The sequence below is a fragment of the Coffea arabica genome, chromosome 11e, assembly GCF_036785885.1.
Source record: "Coffea arabica cultivar ET-39 chromosome 11e, Coffea Arabica ET-39 HiFi, whole genome shotgun sequence".
Classification (NCBI taxonomy): Eukaryota; Viridiplantae; Streptophyta; class Magnoliopsida; order Gentianales; family Rubiaceae; genus Coffea; species Coffea arabica.
The window spans coordinates 18,456,156-18,471,394 of record NC_092331.1 but is presented as its reverse complement, the minus strand read 5'-3'; the positions used below and the strand labels follow the sequence as shown (position 1 = coordinate 18,471,394).

Below are 15,239 nucleotides of genomic sequence, written 5' to 3'. Positions count from 1 at the left end.
CACAAACCCATCTATTCCACAGATATCATTACTAAGCATAATATTTACTAGCCGTGGCCCGTGTATCTCACAGATATCATTGCTAAGCATAATATTTTCAAGCCGTAGCGGAGGCAGTGCTTGCAATTACTTTCACAAATGCATTTCAATAAAGAATGCAAACAAAATAATGTCATTGAAGTTTACATATATATATATATATATATATATATATATTATTTTATTTAGGGGTTTTCTAACCTTTTGATTAGATTAATCCCCTAAGAATGTGTAAAACATTGCCCCAATGATACACAACGAGGTAGCACACGGGTGTCGATCATGGGATCTACTGGTAACTACAAGGTTGCGGAACCAGTCGGACTACTTGCAGAGCCATTGAAGTTTAATTGAAACGTATTCATATTATCTCTATTTCAGTGGTGGTGTTTTAAATTTTCAATAGGATAAAAGCAAATGGATAATTTTTTTTAAAAAAATTTTGTTGGGCAACAATATAAGAGGTAATGGAATTTTCAAGAATTGCAGGGGGTGACAATGCAAGACAAATTAACAACATTACAAATTTTTACTTGCCACATGTTTAACCTTTTTAATGTACAAGGGGACAATTTCCCACATCCTTTTCAAGTCCTTGGAACCCTAAGCCAAGAGAGTGTAATTTCAGGGCAGATGCGCATACTAAATATGCCTTATAAAGACCTTTTGATGAGAAATGTAGGCACTTATCTACACATCATTTGCATTCAAATTTCTTATTGTCCCGTTCTGACTAAAATCGCTTATTAGATTTGAATTTTTTTTAGACAAACATTACTTATTGTCCAGTTGTGAATTTCTTTTGACGAGAAATTTGTGCTGAAATCATAGTTGGTTAAATATTTCTCCTTAATCCTTTTACTGACAAAACAGACGTTCAAATGGCAGTTTAAAGAAAATTAAAGATGAATTTCGAGTGCACCTAATCAAAGATAAATTAATCTGTACCAAAGCAATATGGCAACACTATCCCTTTTCGTCCTTCGTTTTCCTTGTTATACTAGCATCTTGAAAATTCTCTATTTGAGAGCAGAAATGAAAGATGTGTAGCCAAAGGTGAGTTGCTTTGCCTCTATAAAATTTGAGAACTTTTCTTTATTAATCCATTGCTTGTAATTTTATTGATTTGCAGTTTCAAATTTTTCTGCTTGTTCTACGTTCGATTTATTCATTGTCATTAAAAGGTAACATAGAGGTTTTATGTTGTTATATGTAATCAAGACTTTGTAACTTACAATTTGGGTAATTAATTCGTAAAATCTGAAATTCCTTTGGATTCTAAAATCCGTCAACTATGGAAAATGTTCCATTAGAACTCCGATCATCTTTCAATGCCTTTTCAATTTCTTCTTTATCACTTGATAATGTATGGGTAAATTTTGTCTCGTAGAAATTGATAAAATTTCAAATCCTTGAATTTCTTTTTTGAATCCTTGGATTCCAATTTAAGCTCTACAAAGAACACAACCTATTGAAAGAGTGATGCATTGGTCCAACCAACGTCCACATCGATTCACAAGCCCCTCTTGTAGGTGGGTTACTTTCTCTCTTTAAGTAGGGAGCCAAAATCACCTTTGGTGGGTGTCTTGAACTTGCTTTTTCAAATTTCAAATTTCACGCACTTTTCTTAAAAAAAAAAAAAAAACAAATAACAAAACAATATACCTTCTTAGATCCTTATTGCCTTCTTCATCAATGGTGAATTCAATGGAGTAATAACGCTTTATCATGATGTTTGTTTATCCTCTCCATTTGGTGTCCTTCTTTCCATTGTTTACATTCATTCCATGGTAGGATGATTGACACTACTACAAAAATAGTCTTTAATGACACATCTATTATGACACTTTTAGAAAAATGTCATAATACAATCTTAATATGACATGCAATAGGAATGGTCATTAAAAAGAAAAAAAAAACACCATAACGACGTCGTAATTGGAAACAGATTGAAAAAAAAAACAGAAAATGCTGAAACTCTCCACTAAGGCGTCTTTTTTTCAAAAAATTTGTAAGCCCTTCTCCAGAACCTACCTGATCTCAAGCTCTACTCTTTCATTCCCCAATTTTTCCTCTCTGGATAAAACCAATCATTCCAATTGAAACGTGTGATCTGGAGCGGAACAGCGCAGCAGTGTCAAAACACCCAAAATTACCAATCGGATCGCTGCAATAGAGAGAGAGAGCCCCCAATTCCGGAAAGCTCTTTCGATCGAATTTCCGATCAATTTTCTAGTTTGTAACCTAAAAGCGATCTTAATCTGAAGAAAAATGTCATCAACTTTTAGCGGCGATGAAATTGTTCCTTTTTTTGGCTTCCTCGGCGCGGCTGCCGTCCTTGTCTTCTCCTGTACGATCCCTAACCCTAAAATAGATAACTACGTTTACATTTTTTTTTTATCAAATTTCATGTCGATTTATGTTTTTCATTTTTCCTATTTATTATGGGAATTTAGGCATGGGAGCTGGTTATGGGACAGCGAAGAGTGGGTAGGAGTGGAATCAATGGGGGTGATGCGGCCAGAGCTTGGGATGAAGTCGATTGTCCCGGTTGTTATGGCTGGTGTGCTGGGTATCTACGGTTTGATTATTGCTGTCATCATCAGTACTGGAATTAATCCTAAGACCAAAGCTTATTACCTCTTTGATGGCTATGCACATCTTTCTTCTGGCTTGGCTTGCGGTCTCGCTGGCTTTTCCGCGGGAATGGCCATCAGAATTGTCGGTGATGCTGGTGTCAGGTAGTTTAACTTGTTTTTGTCCTGATTAAAGAGATGTATTGTCTATTTGTGTTGGTTCTTGCAGCTATTTTTTTGCTGATGTTTGTAAATTGTGCTTCTATTGGTTGGATATCTGTGTCTGACTAACTAACTTACATTTAGTTTAGGCCTTTTTTGTTTGAAACATATATCGGTTTCACTTTTTGGAGCTTGCTTCTGCTCATTTTGCTGGGATTTCAGGATAGAGTCCCTTGTAGAATAGTAGAGCTCATGAGAATACATGGTACTTCTAACAGATGTTATAAGGTACATGTTAGTATGGGATAAGCCTACTGCATCTGAGATTGTTTGACTCTAATTAGGGGCTTGTCTTCCTAGAAAACTATGTGAATGTGTTATAAGGTTTTTTTGGTCTCCATGTTTTATTGTAACTTTACTTCAGGGTTAATTCGCATTTCCATATTGTATTACTATTCGTGCTCCTTATCTTGTGGAATTTCTGGTTTTGTAATAAATCGGCTTGCTATTTATTGTTGCCTATTGAATTTCACTAGAAACCTAAAGATCATGAAGTGAAGTATGGTAGTTGCCTTTTTGCATTTCAACCTGCATTAGATAGATGATTGTTAATGAACTTCGGTAGCTGACAAACTAGTGGTTATGTTGACTTTCTAAACATAGTAGCTCTGTACCATTAGTAGACAAACATGTAGAGATCGTAAGCTGATGTGAAGAAACTTGATTTTGTTGCAAAGATAAAGGTAGTAAGTAAAATTATGAAACTATAATTACGAGAAACTGTCTCAAATGCCATTGTAAAGGGCATGTATTAAGTTAGAGGATCCAAGGGTCTTGGGTAGGCCTGACTTCCTCAATGCCCAGATTCTGCTACCCAATTGGCAAGCTCAATGTCAATGTCAGTGCCCAGATATGTTGTTCCTTATATTAAAGTACCTAATACTTTCCAGTTTCTTTGTATTTTAATATTTGTTTCATGAACCTACTTTTCAATGTAGTTGTGTTAAAAAATAAAAAAGAAGAACAAGAAGAAAGAAAGAAAGAGAGACTTGAATCTCTGATGCTTTACATAACTTAAAATAGTCCTTATCATAAAATACTTATGGCGGGTAAACATGCAAAAAAGAAAAGTAAGTGTTGTGAGGTTACTTTGAAGGACTACTCTTTAGTGATTGTGTCCTTCTATTGCTTGTTTCAACTGATAAACTTCTTGCTCTGCTTATTACAACCTGTCAGTCACCTTTGGGTTGTAATTAGTAAAATGGTTTCCCACTCTTAGCATAGTCTTTAAACTTAGAATAGAAAAGCTTTTAGTTTGATTTTTGTTCATTTATGATTTATGATGAATCTCCTGGGCTCAGCAGTTATCATGCTGTTATGCACCATTAGTGATTTTCTGTATCTAACGTTACTTATTTTATGTCCACTATCAAGTGTGCTTCAGAATTTTTATGTTACTACTGCAGAGAAAATGCACAACAGCCAAAGCTTTTTTGTTGGGATTATCCTTTCTTCCCGAGCAGGCCAATCCAGAGCTGATTGAGAATTTTTATTCCAGTTTAACTTATAAGCTGGAATATTTTTGCTTGTCCACGTGTAGGGATCGGAGTTATGCTAGTCACGGAGTGGATTCTTTTTCTCTTATATTTGCTTGTGTTTCTTATTCATCATCTCATTTGCCTGCGTGAATTGTAATTTGTCTTGTTTGGTTTACGACACTTGTAGGTGAGTATTGAAGAAAACTAAAGCAACATTTGGGTCAAGTGGCAGTTTTTTGAAGACATCTTCCTTGCTTTGTAGTTGAGTTGCTGTTAAAGGTGTCCTTCATATGTACACGACTAATTTAAAATCATCTAAATTAGTATGTAATTTGTAGACACTTTTGGTGTGGATTTTTTGGATGATGTACTTTTGCTCAAGTTTGGATGATTGTATTGCTTCTTTTATATTATTGTACTAGCTACGTTACAATCCTTCAAAATTTAGGATCTGAGATGCTTGTGCAGCAGGATGAAATGTGATTTCTGACGTTAGATAATATGCAACATGAAGTTGGAACACTTTAATTTGGATGCTATACTAACAAGTAGAAAATGTCATAAAGGCCTGATCTAGTTACTCTTCAAAAGTGTCATAATATTTCTATCTACTTATATTTAAAAAGTGTTGTGATATGTTATTGTACTCAAGCATTTCTTGTCATTATAAAGTGTCATAATAGGCATAAATAATGACATTTAATAATGTCATAATAATGATAAATTGGGACACTTAAAACTGTCATAAACCTATCGTGATGCGAGAATGGATGACGCTATCAGTAAAGCGTCATTATAGCCTAAACGTCATGACATAGATCTATAATGACGCTTTTGAATGTCATAAAAGGACACTTTTGTAGTAGTGTGAAGATGGCAATATCGAAGATTTCTAAGCTAAGCTTCGATCATCCTTCTTTTGAGCTTGTTTTTCTGTTAGAGTTTTCATTCCAGGTTCAATTTCCATTTACAGGTCCGATTTTCCATTTCAGATCCAATTATTTGTTTCTAATTCCATTTTCATTTCAGTAATCTAGTTACTCGGCCGTGTCGGTCGTTTCTTCCTATTTTCCTTTGGATTTTATTGGTGTTTCTTATGCTTTCACATTTCTGGTTCTATTTTTGGACAGGTTACTGGTATTGATCTTCATTGTGTCTGTGTTTGGCTGGGGAATACCCTTGGTATTGGTTTAGGATGACTGAGGAATTAGAAGAAGTTTTGAGAAAATTTGCTCTAACTGAAGAGGAGGTCGATGGTGTTGAATTGGATGGAATAGATTTGTTTTAGGGAGTAGCAGAATGTCAGATGAGTATTATTCGAAAAGTGGTGGGGGAGAAGTCTGCAAACATATCAGGTATTAAAAGTTTTACGAATAATATGTGGCCTTTTGCAAGGAAGTGAAAAGTAGTTGAGATTGGGGTTAATATGTTTCAGTTTATATTCAATAATACTCATAATATGGAGCAGGTACTATGGGGGAGACCATGGATATATGATAATTTGCCGTTGGTAGTATTACCGTGGAAGAAGGGGTTAGAACAGAATGATGAAACTTTTAATAGGACTTGGATTTGGGTTCAGCTATGGAGTTTACCTATCCACCGGATTACCAAGGAAATTGGCAGGAAGATTGGGGGGGGTTTCAATTCTGTAAAGGAAGTTATAATTCCAAATTAGGAGGGGGGGGAGGAAGGGAAACATCTAAAAATTCTGGTGGAGATGGAGTTATCTAAACCAATGATGAGGGGAACTACAGTGAAGCTAGGTGGTAGTACTAGACGGATTAAATTTAGATATGAGGAATGTCCTGATTTTTGCTTTTATTGTGGGATTATGGGACATAGTGAGAGAAACTGTAGGGTGAAGGGAGTTAATATTAACAAGGAAGCTCATTATGGAGCTTGGTTAAGGGCTAGTAATGCTAGGAGCCCAACTAGAAGGCAGAATAACTCAAGTAATCTGGAATGTAATGGTGGTGAAGGTTCACAACTGAATAAGGAGTGGGGAGAGAGGGAGCAGGAACAACTCTTATTACCCTGGAAGCTTGTTGAGGTTAGTGTTGACACAGCAGTAAAGAAGACTGTGAAGGAGGAAACTAAGGACATGAATCAAGGTGTTTGATGGAAGGTTCTAAGAAGGAGAGCTCTATGAAGTCTGGATGTAAAAAGAAGGGGGATGACCTGAAGGGAAGGAGCAATGTTAATAAAGACTTAAACTTAATAGCAGAAGGGGAAATACAGAAAGGCAGCCAGAGAGAGGATTTGAACGATAAGGAACACTTTGATTCTATGTGGATTGATGGATCAGCTATAGAAAACAAGGTAAGGGAGAGGGAGGGGAAGGTTATAGGTCCTGCAAATAAAAAACAAGACCAAACTACTAGTACAGGGATGAGAGCTAGTAAGTATACGGGGAATAGAGGATGGAAGAGACTAATTCGTGAGGTGAGTAAAAGAGTAACTCTGAGCAAAAAGAATGAGGTTATGGAAATTAACAATGACAGGGGAAAAAGGAAATTGAATGAGAATGCTGATAAAGAGAATGAATGGGGACGGGGAAATCCAGAAAAAGAACAAGACAGGAGAAAGTGAAGCAGGCCTGTAACAAACATCTAAGGTGGTGGAGTCCTACCTTAATGGGCTCCCAAGTCTCAATGAGAGCTCTGGTGTGGCACTGTCGAGGTGTAGGGAGCCCCTTGACAGTTCTCCAGTTAGAGGAGAGTGTCAAACTCCACTCCCCTAAGTTGATTTTCTTGTCTGAAACAAAAAAACAGAAAAGGATGTTATGAATAAAGTGAGACTAAAGTTAAGGTATGATAGGCTGTTTATGATTGATCTAGTGGGAAAAGCTAGTGGACTGGCAGTAATGTGGAGGAATGAACTGCAAGTTTGTAAAGTGCTATATACTGACTTTAATATTGAAATGTTGCTGGAAAGAAATGGTGCTAGAGCTAGATGGTGGCTGATATGTGTATATGTCAGTAGTGAGGATCAGATTAGGGAAAAATAGTGGAAGATTATAGAAGAGAGAAAAAGCTTGTGGAGTTAGAATTGGGCATTGGCAGGGGACATGAATGATATATTGTCTAAGGATGAGAAGTAGGGAGGCAGTAAAAGGCCAGAAAGAAGTTTTCAAATATTCAAGGACTTTGTTAACAATAATCAACTTGTTGACATTGGGTTTGAAGGAATTCCATGGACATGGTCAAATAATTGGGAGGAGGGGAAGGAAACTAAGGAAAGATTGGATAGAATCTTATGTAGTACACAGTGAAAGAGAGAAAATGAGAAGGCTAAATGCCTGCATATCCAGAATGATGCCTCTGACCATACTATGTTGTTGTTGGATACTGATTCAAAGGGCATGAAGTGGAAAAGGAGATTTTACTTTGACGGGAATTGGGTAAAATATAAAGAAGTAGGTGAACTCATTAGCAGGGAATGGAGAAAACAACAGAATGGTTCAAGATTTCTTAAGCTACACCAAAAGATAAAGAGCTGTAGAGTTGCTCTCTTGAACTGGAATAGGCAAAGAGACACTAATGCAAAAAAAGAGATTATGGAGCTGAAGCAAAAACTTGCAGAGGTTCAGGGTGATAGGTATGCCAATAAGAATGGAAAGATGAGAGACCTTAAAAAGAAACTGGAGGAGGCTTATAAGAGAGAGGAGGTGTTTTGGGGGCAAAAAACAAGAATTAAGTGGTTGAAGGAAGGTGATAAGAATACAAAATACTTCCATGCAAGTGTTGCAGAGAGAAGAAGAAGGAATAATATCTCAAGTCTTCAGAAGGGTGATGGAACTTGGTGTGAGTCAGAGCAAGAAATTGAGAATGAAATTAATGGTTATTTTCAGGAGCTTTTAACTTCTAGTAACCCTCAACAGGTTGACTCAATACTGGGTGGTATTCCCCTAGTGATCACAAACCAAATGAATGCAATGCTGGTTAGACCTGTTTCAGAAATAGAAGTCAGAAAAGTTGTTTTTTCACTGCACCCAAACAAAGCCCCGGGACCTGATGGTATGACTCTCGTTTTCTTCCAACAATTCTGGAATGTGATAAAAGATGACTTGATAAATGCCATATCTAGTTTCTTTCATTCTGGCCAGTTATTGAGGGCTATCAATGAAACTATCATTACTCTTATCCCTAAAGTAGACTCCCCAGTATTAGTGTCTCAGTTTAGATCAATTAGTTTATGTAATGTAGTCTATAGGATCATATCTAAAATCCTGGTCAACAGACTAAAGCCTCTACTCAAGCTTTGCATCAGCCAAGCCAAAACCAATCTGCTTTTGTTCCAGGAAGACAAATCATTGATAATGTTGTTATTACTCATGAATTCATTCATTGTTTAAATAACAGGAGATGGGGATCTAATGCTTTTATGGCTTTGAAACTGGATATGTCTAAAACTTATGATAGAGTTGAGTGGCTTTTTGTGCAAAAAATTATGGAAAGTCAAAAATAGAGAGATTGGATTCTAAAGCGTATGTCTTCTGTTGTTTACTTCTTCAATTTGAATGGGGAAAAAAAAGGGCTAGTTACACCTACAAGGGGAATTAGACAAGGAGATCCTTTATCTCCATAAATATTTTTAGTAGTCTTTGAGGGATTATTCAGTTTACTTAAGAGAGCTATGTATAATTAGAAAATCTCTGGTCTTAAGATTGCTCAGCATAGTCCAACATTGTCTCACCTTTTTTTGCAGATGATGCGTTGATTTTCTGTAGAGCTAACAAAGAAGAAGCTGACAAAGTGATGAAGCTGTTGGAGGTGTATGGAAAAGCCTTAGGACAAGTCATAAATGCTGAGAAGTCTTATGTATTTTTTAGTAAGAATACAAGGGATGAAGTGAAGGCAGAAATATTGGATATCCTGGGAGGCATGAAGGAAGCTAGGCAAAGCAAATATCTTGGGCTTCCATTGGTTATAGAAAGACCAAAAAAACAAGTCTTCAACTACATTAGGGAGAGGGTCATCAACAGAATGTGTGGATCGAAGGAGAGACTACTGAGTAATGTTGGTAAGGTGGTCCTTTTAAAATCTGTGATTTTAGTTCTACCTGCTTATGCTATGAGTTGCTGCAAACTGCCAAAAGGCTTATGTGTGGATATTTGTAGAGAAATGGCAAAGTTTTGGTAGAGTCATAGTGAGGAAAGTAGGAAAATTCATTGGATGGAGTGGAGGAAGTTATCTGAGGTTAAAGGGAAGGGAGGGTTCGGTTTTAGAGATCTCCAGCAATTCAATACTGCGATGCTTGCTAAGGAACTATGGAGGATCTTGACAAGGCCAAATCTATTAGTTAGCAGATTGTTAGGGGGAGGTATTTTAGAGGATCTTCCATTTGGAAAATGAAGATTAATGTTGGGGATTCTTGGGTTTGGAAAAGCATTCTCAGTGCAAGAGAGCTATTGGAAGAAGGGGTGAGGAAGAGAGTGGGGGACAACAAGCAGATTGATCTATGGGAAGATAAGTGGCTACTAGATCAGGAAGTTGGTAAGATAAGATCGAGAAAACCTCAACATTGCCATGTACAAAGAGTCCATGAGTTGATTTTTTGAAGGGAATCGGGATAAGGATTTATTGAGAGAGTTTTTTGATGAGGAAGTCTGTCAAAGAATAACTAATATTCCAATAAGTGAGTGTGGTGATAAGGATAGACTAATATGGATGTTCTCTAAATCAGGGGAGTATACTGTGAAAACTGGCTATGTGGTGGCTAAAGAGTAGCAGAGAAAAAGAAGAAAGGAAAATCAGCAACAAGGGAGTAGTAGCAGGAATGAAGCTAATTCAGGGGTGTGGAGATTCTTATGGAGCCTGAACATAAAGCATAAGCTGAAACATTTTGTATGGAAATGTCTTCAAAGAATCTTGCCAGTAAATGAAACAATTAGGAGAAGGATTGGACAAGGAAATGATAGGTGCTGTTGCTGTGGAGAAGGGACAGAAACTCTTGAACACATGTTCTTTTTCTGTAAGCATGTATAGCTAATTTGAAAGGCTGCCCCAATTAGCTGGGATGAGTTGAAGGAATATAGATATAGCTTTTGGCATTGGTGGAGTAGCTTGATGGAAGCAAAGGTTAGAAAGGAACGGAGGGAACACATTGAACTGACCATAAATGTGCTATGACAGATCTGGAAATCCAGGAACCAGATTCAATTTAACAGGGATGGGAGATGTCTAGGCATGGCAGTTAATAAGGCAATACAAGTATGGTTAGAATTCCAGAATGTAAGCACAGAGAAGGGAGAGGATGAAGAAAGGTACAGGGGTGTGGAAAGAGGAAATGTGAAATGGGAGCCACCTCCAGAAAACTTCATGTGCTTAATACTAATGCAGCTATCAAACAGAATGATGCAAAAATAAGTTGGGGAGTCGTGACTAGATGCAAGGAGGGGAAGTTAAGAGGAGCTTGGGCTGGTTGTGAAGGCAGAAAGGGTGTTCCAGCTGTTGAGGAGGTAAGAGCAATCCGGAAAGCGCTTATGTTTGCCAAGATGAATGGATGGAGGAATATTATAATCCAATCCGACTAAGAGAATCATTGATCAAATCAGAGAGGGAAACCTAAATGACCATTTAGCAGGTGCGGTCCTATTTGACATTCTTGTACTTAGCAAGGACTTTAGCTCTTGTCTCTTCTCTTTTGTTAAGAGGGGAGGGAATAATGGGTCCCACTATTTGGCAAAGTTTGCCTTAACTTTAATTTCTGAGATAGCTTGGATGGACTCATTTCCAAGTTGGCTAATCAGTCTAGCCAAAGATGATGTAGGAGCCTTTGCTCCAAATTTGTAATACTTTCGTTCAAGTAATGAAATTTTTCTATCGTTTGGGAAAAAAAGTAAGAGTGATGCATTAGTTCAGATTTATCGTAATGAAATTGTGTTTTTTGATTAGAGAAAAAGAATATAAATAAGAAGTGATGTATTATTTATTCTACATGGTACAAGGAGGTAATGTAAAACAGGAATTTCTCTAATAAAGGAAGACGAGAATACTCTCAAACCATAGTATCAGAACAAAAGCTATCGTAGTAGGACAAATTTCATACTGCAGAGTTTTTATGCTAATCACATCTTAGACTAGAATGGGTATTGTTAATTAATCTGTCAAGTCCAAAATTTCTTTGAATTCTGCCATTAGGATAGTGATATAAATCAAATCGTGTTGGATCAATTTCTAGCAATTTGTTAATGAAATTTGCTTTAAAAATAAACCTCTATCGTAAGAAAAATTCGCAAATTTAATAATAGATCTTCAATCCCCACAATTTAGGAAGAAAATGAACAACCAAATAAGGCAGTATACAGAATAAAAAAGGCAAAAAAAAGAAAAGAAAAGAAAGAAAGAGCAAATCAGGTTTCATGATGCTTCAACTCTTGTAAGTTTCGAGTGCTTAAGAATAACTTCTACGGCTTGTTCACAAGAATTTACATTTTCCTGTGCTGCTGCATAATGTAGACAATATTCATCAACGATTTTATATTGTGAAAAATTTACTGCATTATTGAACTACAAAGTTAAATCTCGGTGATACAAGTAAACAGTGGTGGAGCCAATGCTCTGGGTCAAAGGGTACAAATTTTTGATATCACATCAAAAGGCACTTATGTTAAATATTATTTTTTCATTGTGTCAATTATATTTTGACATCTAAGTTGTGCTACAATGTAATGGTAATTTAGGAACGTCAAAAGAGTTTGTTCTTGGATTTTCATCATTAATTAGCTTTAATTAGATCCAACACTATTGTGAAGTGTAACAATTAAGATTTTTTTAATTTACTAAGGGAAGCCAATGCAAATAAGAATGAGACAATAAAAATTTTAAAGGGGTCAATATAGATAAAAAAAAGGAAATTTTAAAAATATTGAGGGGCAAAGTTGATAAGAATGAGAGTTTGAAATATTTTAGGGGGTGCAAATAAAGAAGTAACTTAAAAATTTTCAAAAGTGCTATATCAAAAATAGAAGTTTCTCAAAGTTGAGGGTGAAGGAGGGGGTAATCGCCCATTCTCATAATCATTTGTCTCCGTTTCATCCCTTGTGACAGAAATGGAGAGCAACTGGTCCGAACCCGTTGACTCTTCGTCAACGTAAATAAAACCAACATATCCGCAGACCCCACTTTACACCAATTTCCGTCCACCAAACATACCCCTACCGGGCCCGAACTCTATTCAGGAACAGTAATGGTAATACTCGAGTATACTGGAATCAAGAGTCTCAATATCCAAAGATTTCCAAAACAGACTACCGTGGTTCGTTATCTAATCGACCAGACCCTTGCCGGCCCGACTTGAGTAACTAGCCACAGGTGTTGAGCTTAGAGGTCACAAAAAGGTCTTTGGATACCAGCCTCCAAACAACGTCCAAACAGACTCAGATACAGTTAACAGATTATACATAGTAAATAGGCATATGGACAGACGAGAACGAGTGTGATAAAGTACACTCTCGTCTCAAACAGAATAAACAGATAGTGCAGTCATTTAAATCGCAGCTTGCAGGGGCAGAAACCAAGTTAAACAGCAAATGAGGGGAGTGGTACACTCAGCGGTTCAAGTACAGATACTTGAAAAGTTTTCACTTCAAATTGGCTTTAATCGCCAAGAAACCCTAAAATCATCAAAGTAAAACAATTGAAGGTTTCACATCCAAAATCAAGTAAACGGAATGCACAAGTGAGACTCGACTATATGTCGTACGCCTTTCCAGGTTAAGTACTAGTACAAAAGAATAAAATATGACTTTTGAGTAAAAAGATAACAGTTGGTTCTAGGGTTACAAACAACCCCCAAAACCCTTCATTTGTACTAAGATCAACTTAATTGAAGGAATCGCGTAGCCCTAAAATTTTGGGCAGCATGCCCTCTGTATTTACTTATTTTTTCAGCCACTTATGACTTCATTATTTTCCTCAATCAATTCCAAAGTCATACGCAATATAAATTCATCACAACAGCCGTTTAATAGGCTCAAAGTCATTCAAGTACAAGATTTAGCTAGGAAAATGACCGGAAATGAGCTTTAAGCTAGGAAACTAAAAAGGCAGATTCACCGCTACTTAGCATATCGGACCTAACCGAAACTACACTTATTGGATTGAAGTGTAAATACCGTTTCGAAGCTAAGACAGAGGGCTATAACTTTGATGAAGACTACTTAGTCCAGTTCTCATCCTAACTAGGTCAAATTTACCAAAACAACCCCAGATTTTCCAGTTCGAAACTCACTGTGAAATTCAACTAGCAGTCCCGATTCATTCAAGCATATCTTAGCACACACAACTCCGATTCAGGTAATTCCAAAGCCATTTGAAAGCTAAGATACAAGGCTATAATTATTCAGAAGACACCAACAATCAAATCAATAGTATTCCTGGTCAAACTAACCAATTACAGAAGCTGATTATCAGTTTCGGACAGAAACAGGGCAGCAGGGGTATTTCTATCTTGTCACAGGCTACAGAGGTCGGATTGGGATGAAATTTTACAAGCAGTTATAAAACATCATTCTCTACAACTTTTATGTTTTAACCCAAGGCTAATTCGACCTCTAACTAGGAGAAACAGTACCAGGCAGAATGGAAATACTTGAAACCCTAATCTGGCATTTTCCGCACAAAGTGGAAATTTTTCGCAATTAGCTACAATTTACGCACTATAGCCTCATTCTAGACTATTTCCAACCATCATCCATGGCCAACCAATATAAAACATATAAAACAGAAAATCATGAATAAATAGAAAAATTCCCCAATCTCAACCAAGAGTCATGAAATATCACTTAAAACTAGCTCTTTACTCACACAAGCTACCAATTGAACATCATTAAGATCAAAGGAAAGGTGTCTTAGTCACTTACCTTGCAAACTCAAGAAAAGAACCAACTTAGCACCTAGGTCTTCCAAATCACTCCACAACCAACCTTACTACCGCTAAACTAAAGGTTTTTATGGAGGAAATCCAAGTTTAATCGATTGAATTAGGAGATTGAGCAAGATTGGAGCAAGAAATTTGAGAGCTTTTTCCTTTCTTTTCTCTTGAAGATGTTCGGCCATAAGGATGAAGAAAATGATGAATTGTTGGTCAATTTTGGTTAATTGGTAAAGGTAAGTAAGATGGTCAAATTCAAGAATAAACCACAAAGGTGACACTTGTCACCCTTATTTAATGCAACTCTATCCTTTTGTCTCTCCAATGATAATCCATCTACGTAACTTCTAATTATCTCTTCACACCTGATAAATTAAACCCGGTATACACAACTTAACCTAATTGGCCGAATTTTACCGAACTTTCCGCACTAGCGGGTCCCACATCCGGTATACACTCTTAAAATCTTATAAACTGACTTATACTAGAAAAAATGATTTCAAAACCATCTTTACTCATAAAAATTATTTTCACAATTTTTCGAACAAATAAAATGTGGAAAAGCGTGCAATTAAAAGAAAATAAAACCTAGCAATTAAGAAAATTACGGGTTCTCACATTTGCCACATATTTGTCTAATGACATTTTCTTTGTAATCTCAGCCAAAAGTAGGAAACATATCTTAAGAACCCTGAGGAGATGTAAAAGAGGCAGAACTTTTGAAGCTGATAAAAAGCACTAACAAGTTGAGCAAAGAAAAAGATCACTTTGACCAAAAAAAAAAAAAAGATCTCTTCCCATAAGCTTCTCTGAGGACCAAAGTTATGCAGGCATCCGATTATCACTAAGGAAAAGTATAGGAAGGGCAAATTACACTTTAATCCCCTGTGGTTTTGTATTTTTTATACATAACTCCCCTATAATTTCAAAAACTATATATACCTCCTCATGATTTGGATTAAAGTGTCAAAATGACGAAATTTGTAATCCATAACAGATTCAATTAAAATATCAAAAATACCCTTATAAAAAGTTGAAAATTATT

General features: G+C 36.5%; 1 protein-coding gene and 1 pseudogene across 1 annotated transcript; both read left to right on the top strand.

Annotated features, from left to right (window-relative positions):
* Positions 1-2,017: 2,017 nt before the first annotated feature.
* Positions 2,018-4,706, top strand: LOC113717697 (V-type proton ATPase 16 kDa proteolipid subunit-like; annotated as a pseudogene).
* Positions 4,707-4,843: 137 nt separating this feature from the next.
* On the top strand, positions 4,844-10,070 carry LOC113717907 (uncharacterized). The gene is made up of 2 exons (XM_027242751.2): positions 4,844-8,334; positions 9,026-10,070. The coding sequence occupies exons 1-2, from the start codon at positions 7,650-7,652 to the stop codon at positions 9,457-9,459; spliced, it is 1,119 nt and encodes a 372-aa protein (XP_027098552.2). The 5' UTR covers positions 4,844-7,649; the 3' UTR covers positions 9,460-10,070.
* The last annotated feature ends 5,169 nt before the right edge of the window (positions 10,071-15,239 follow it).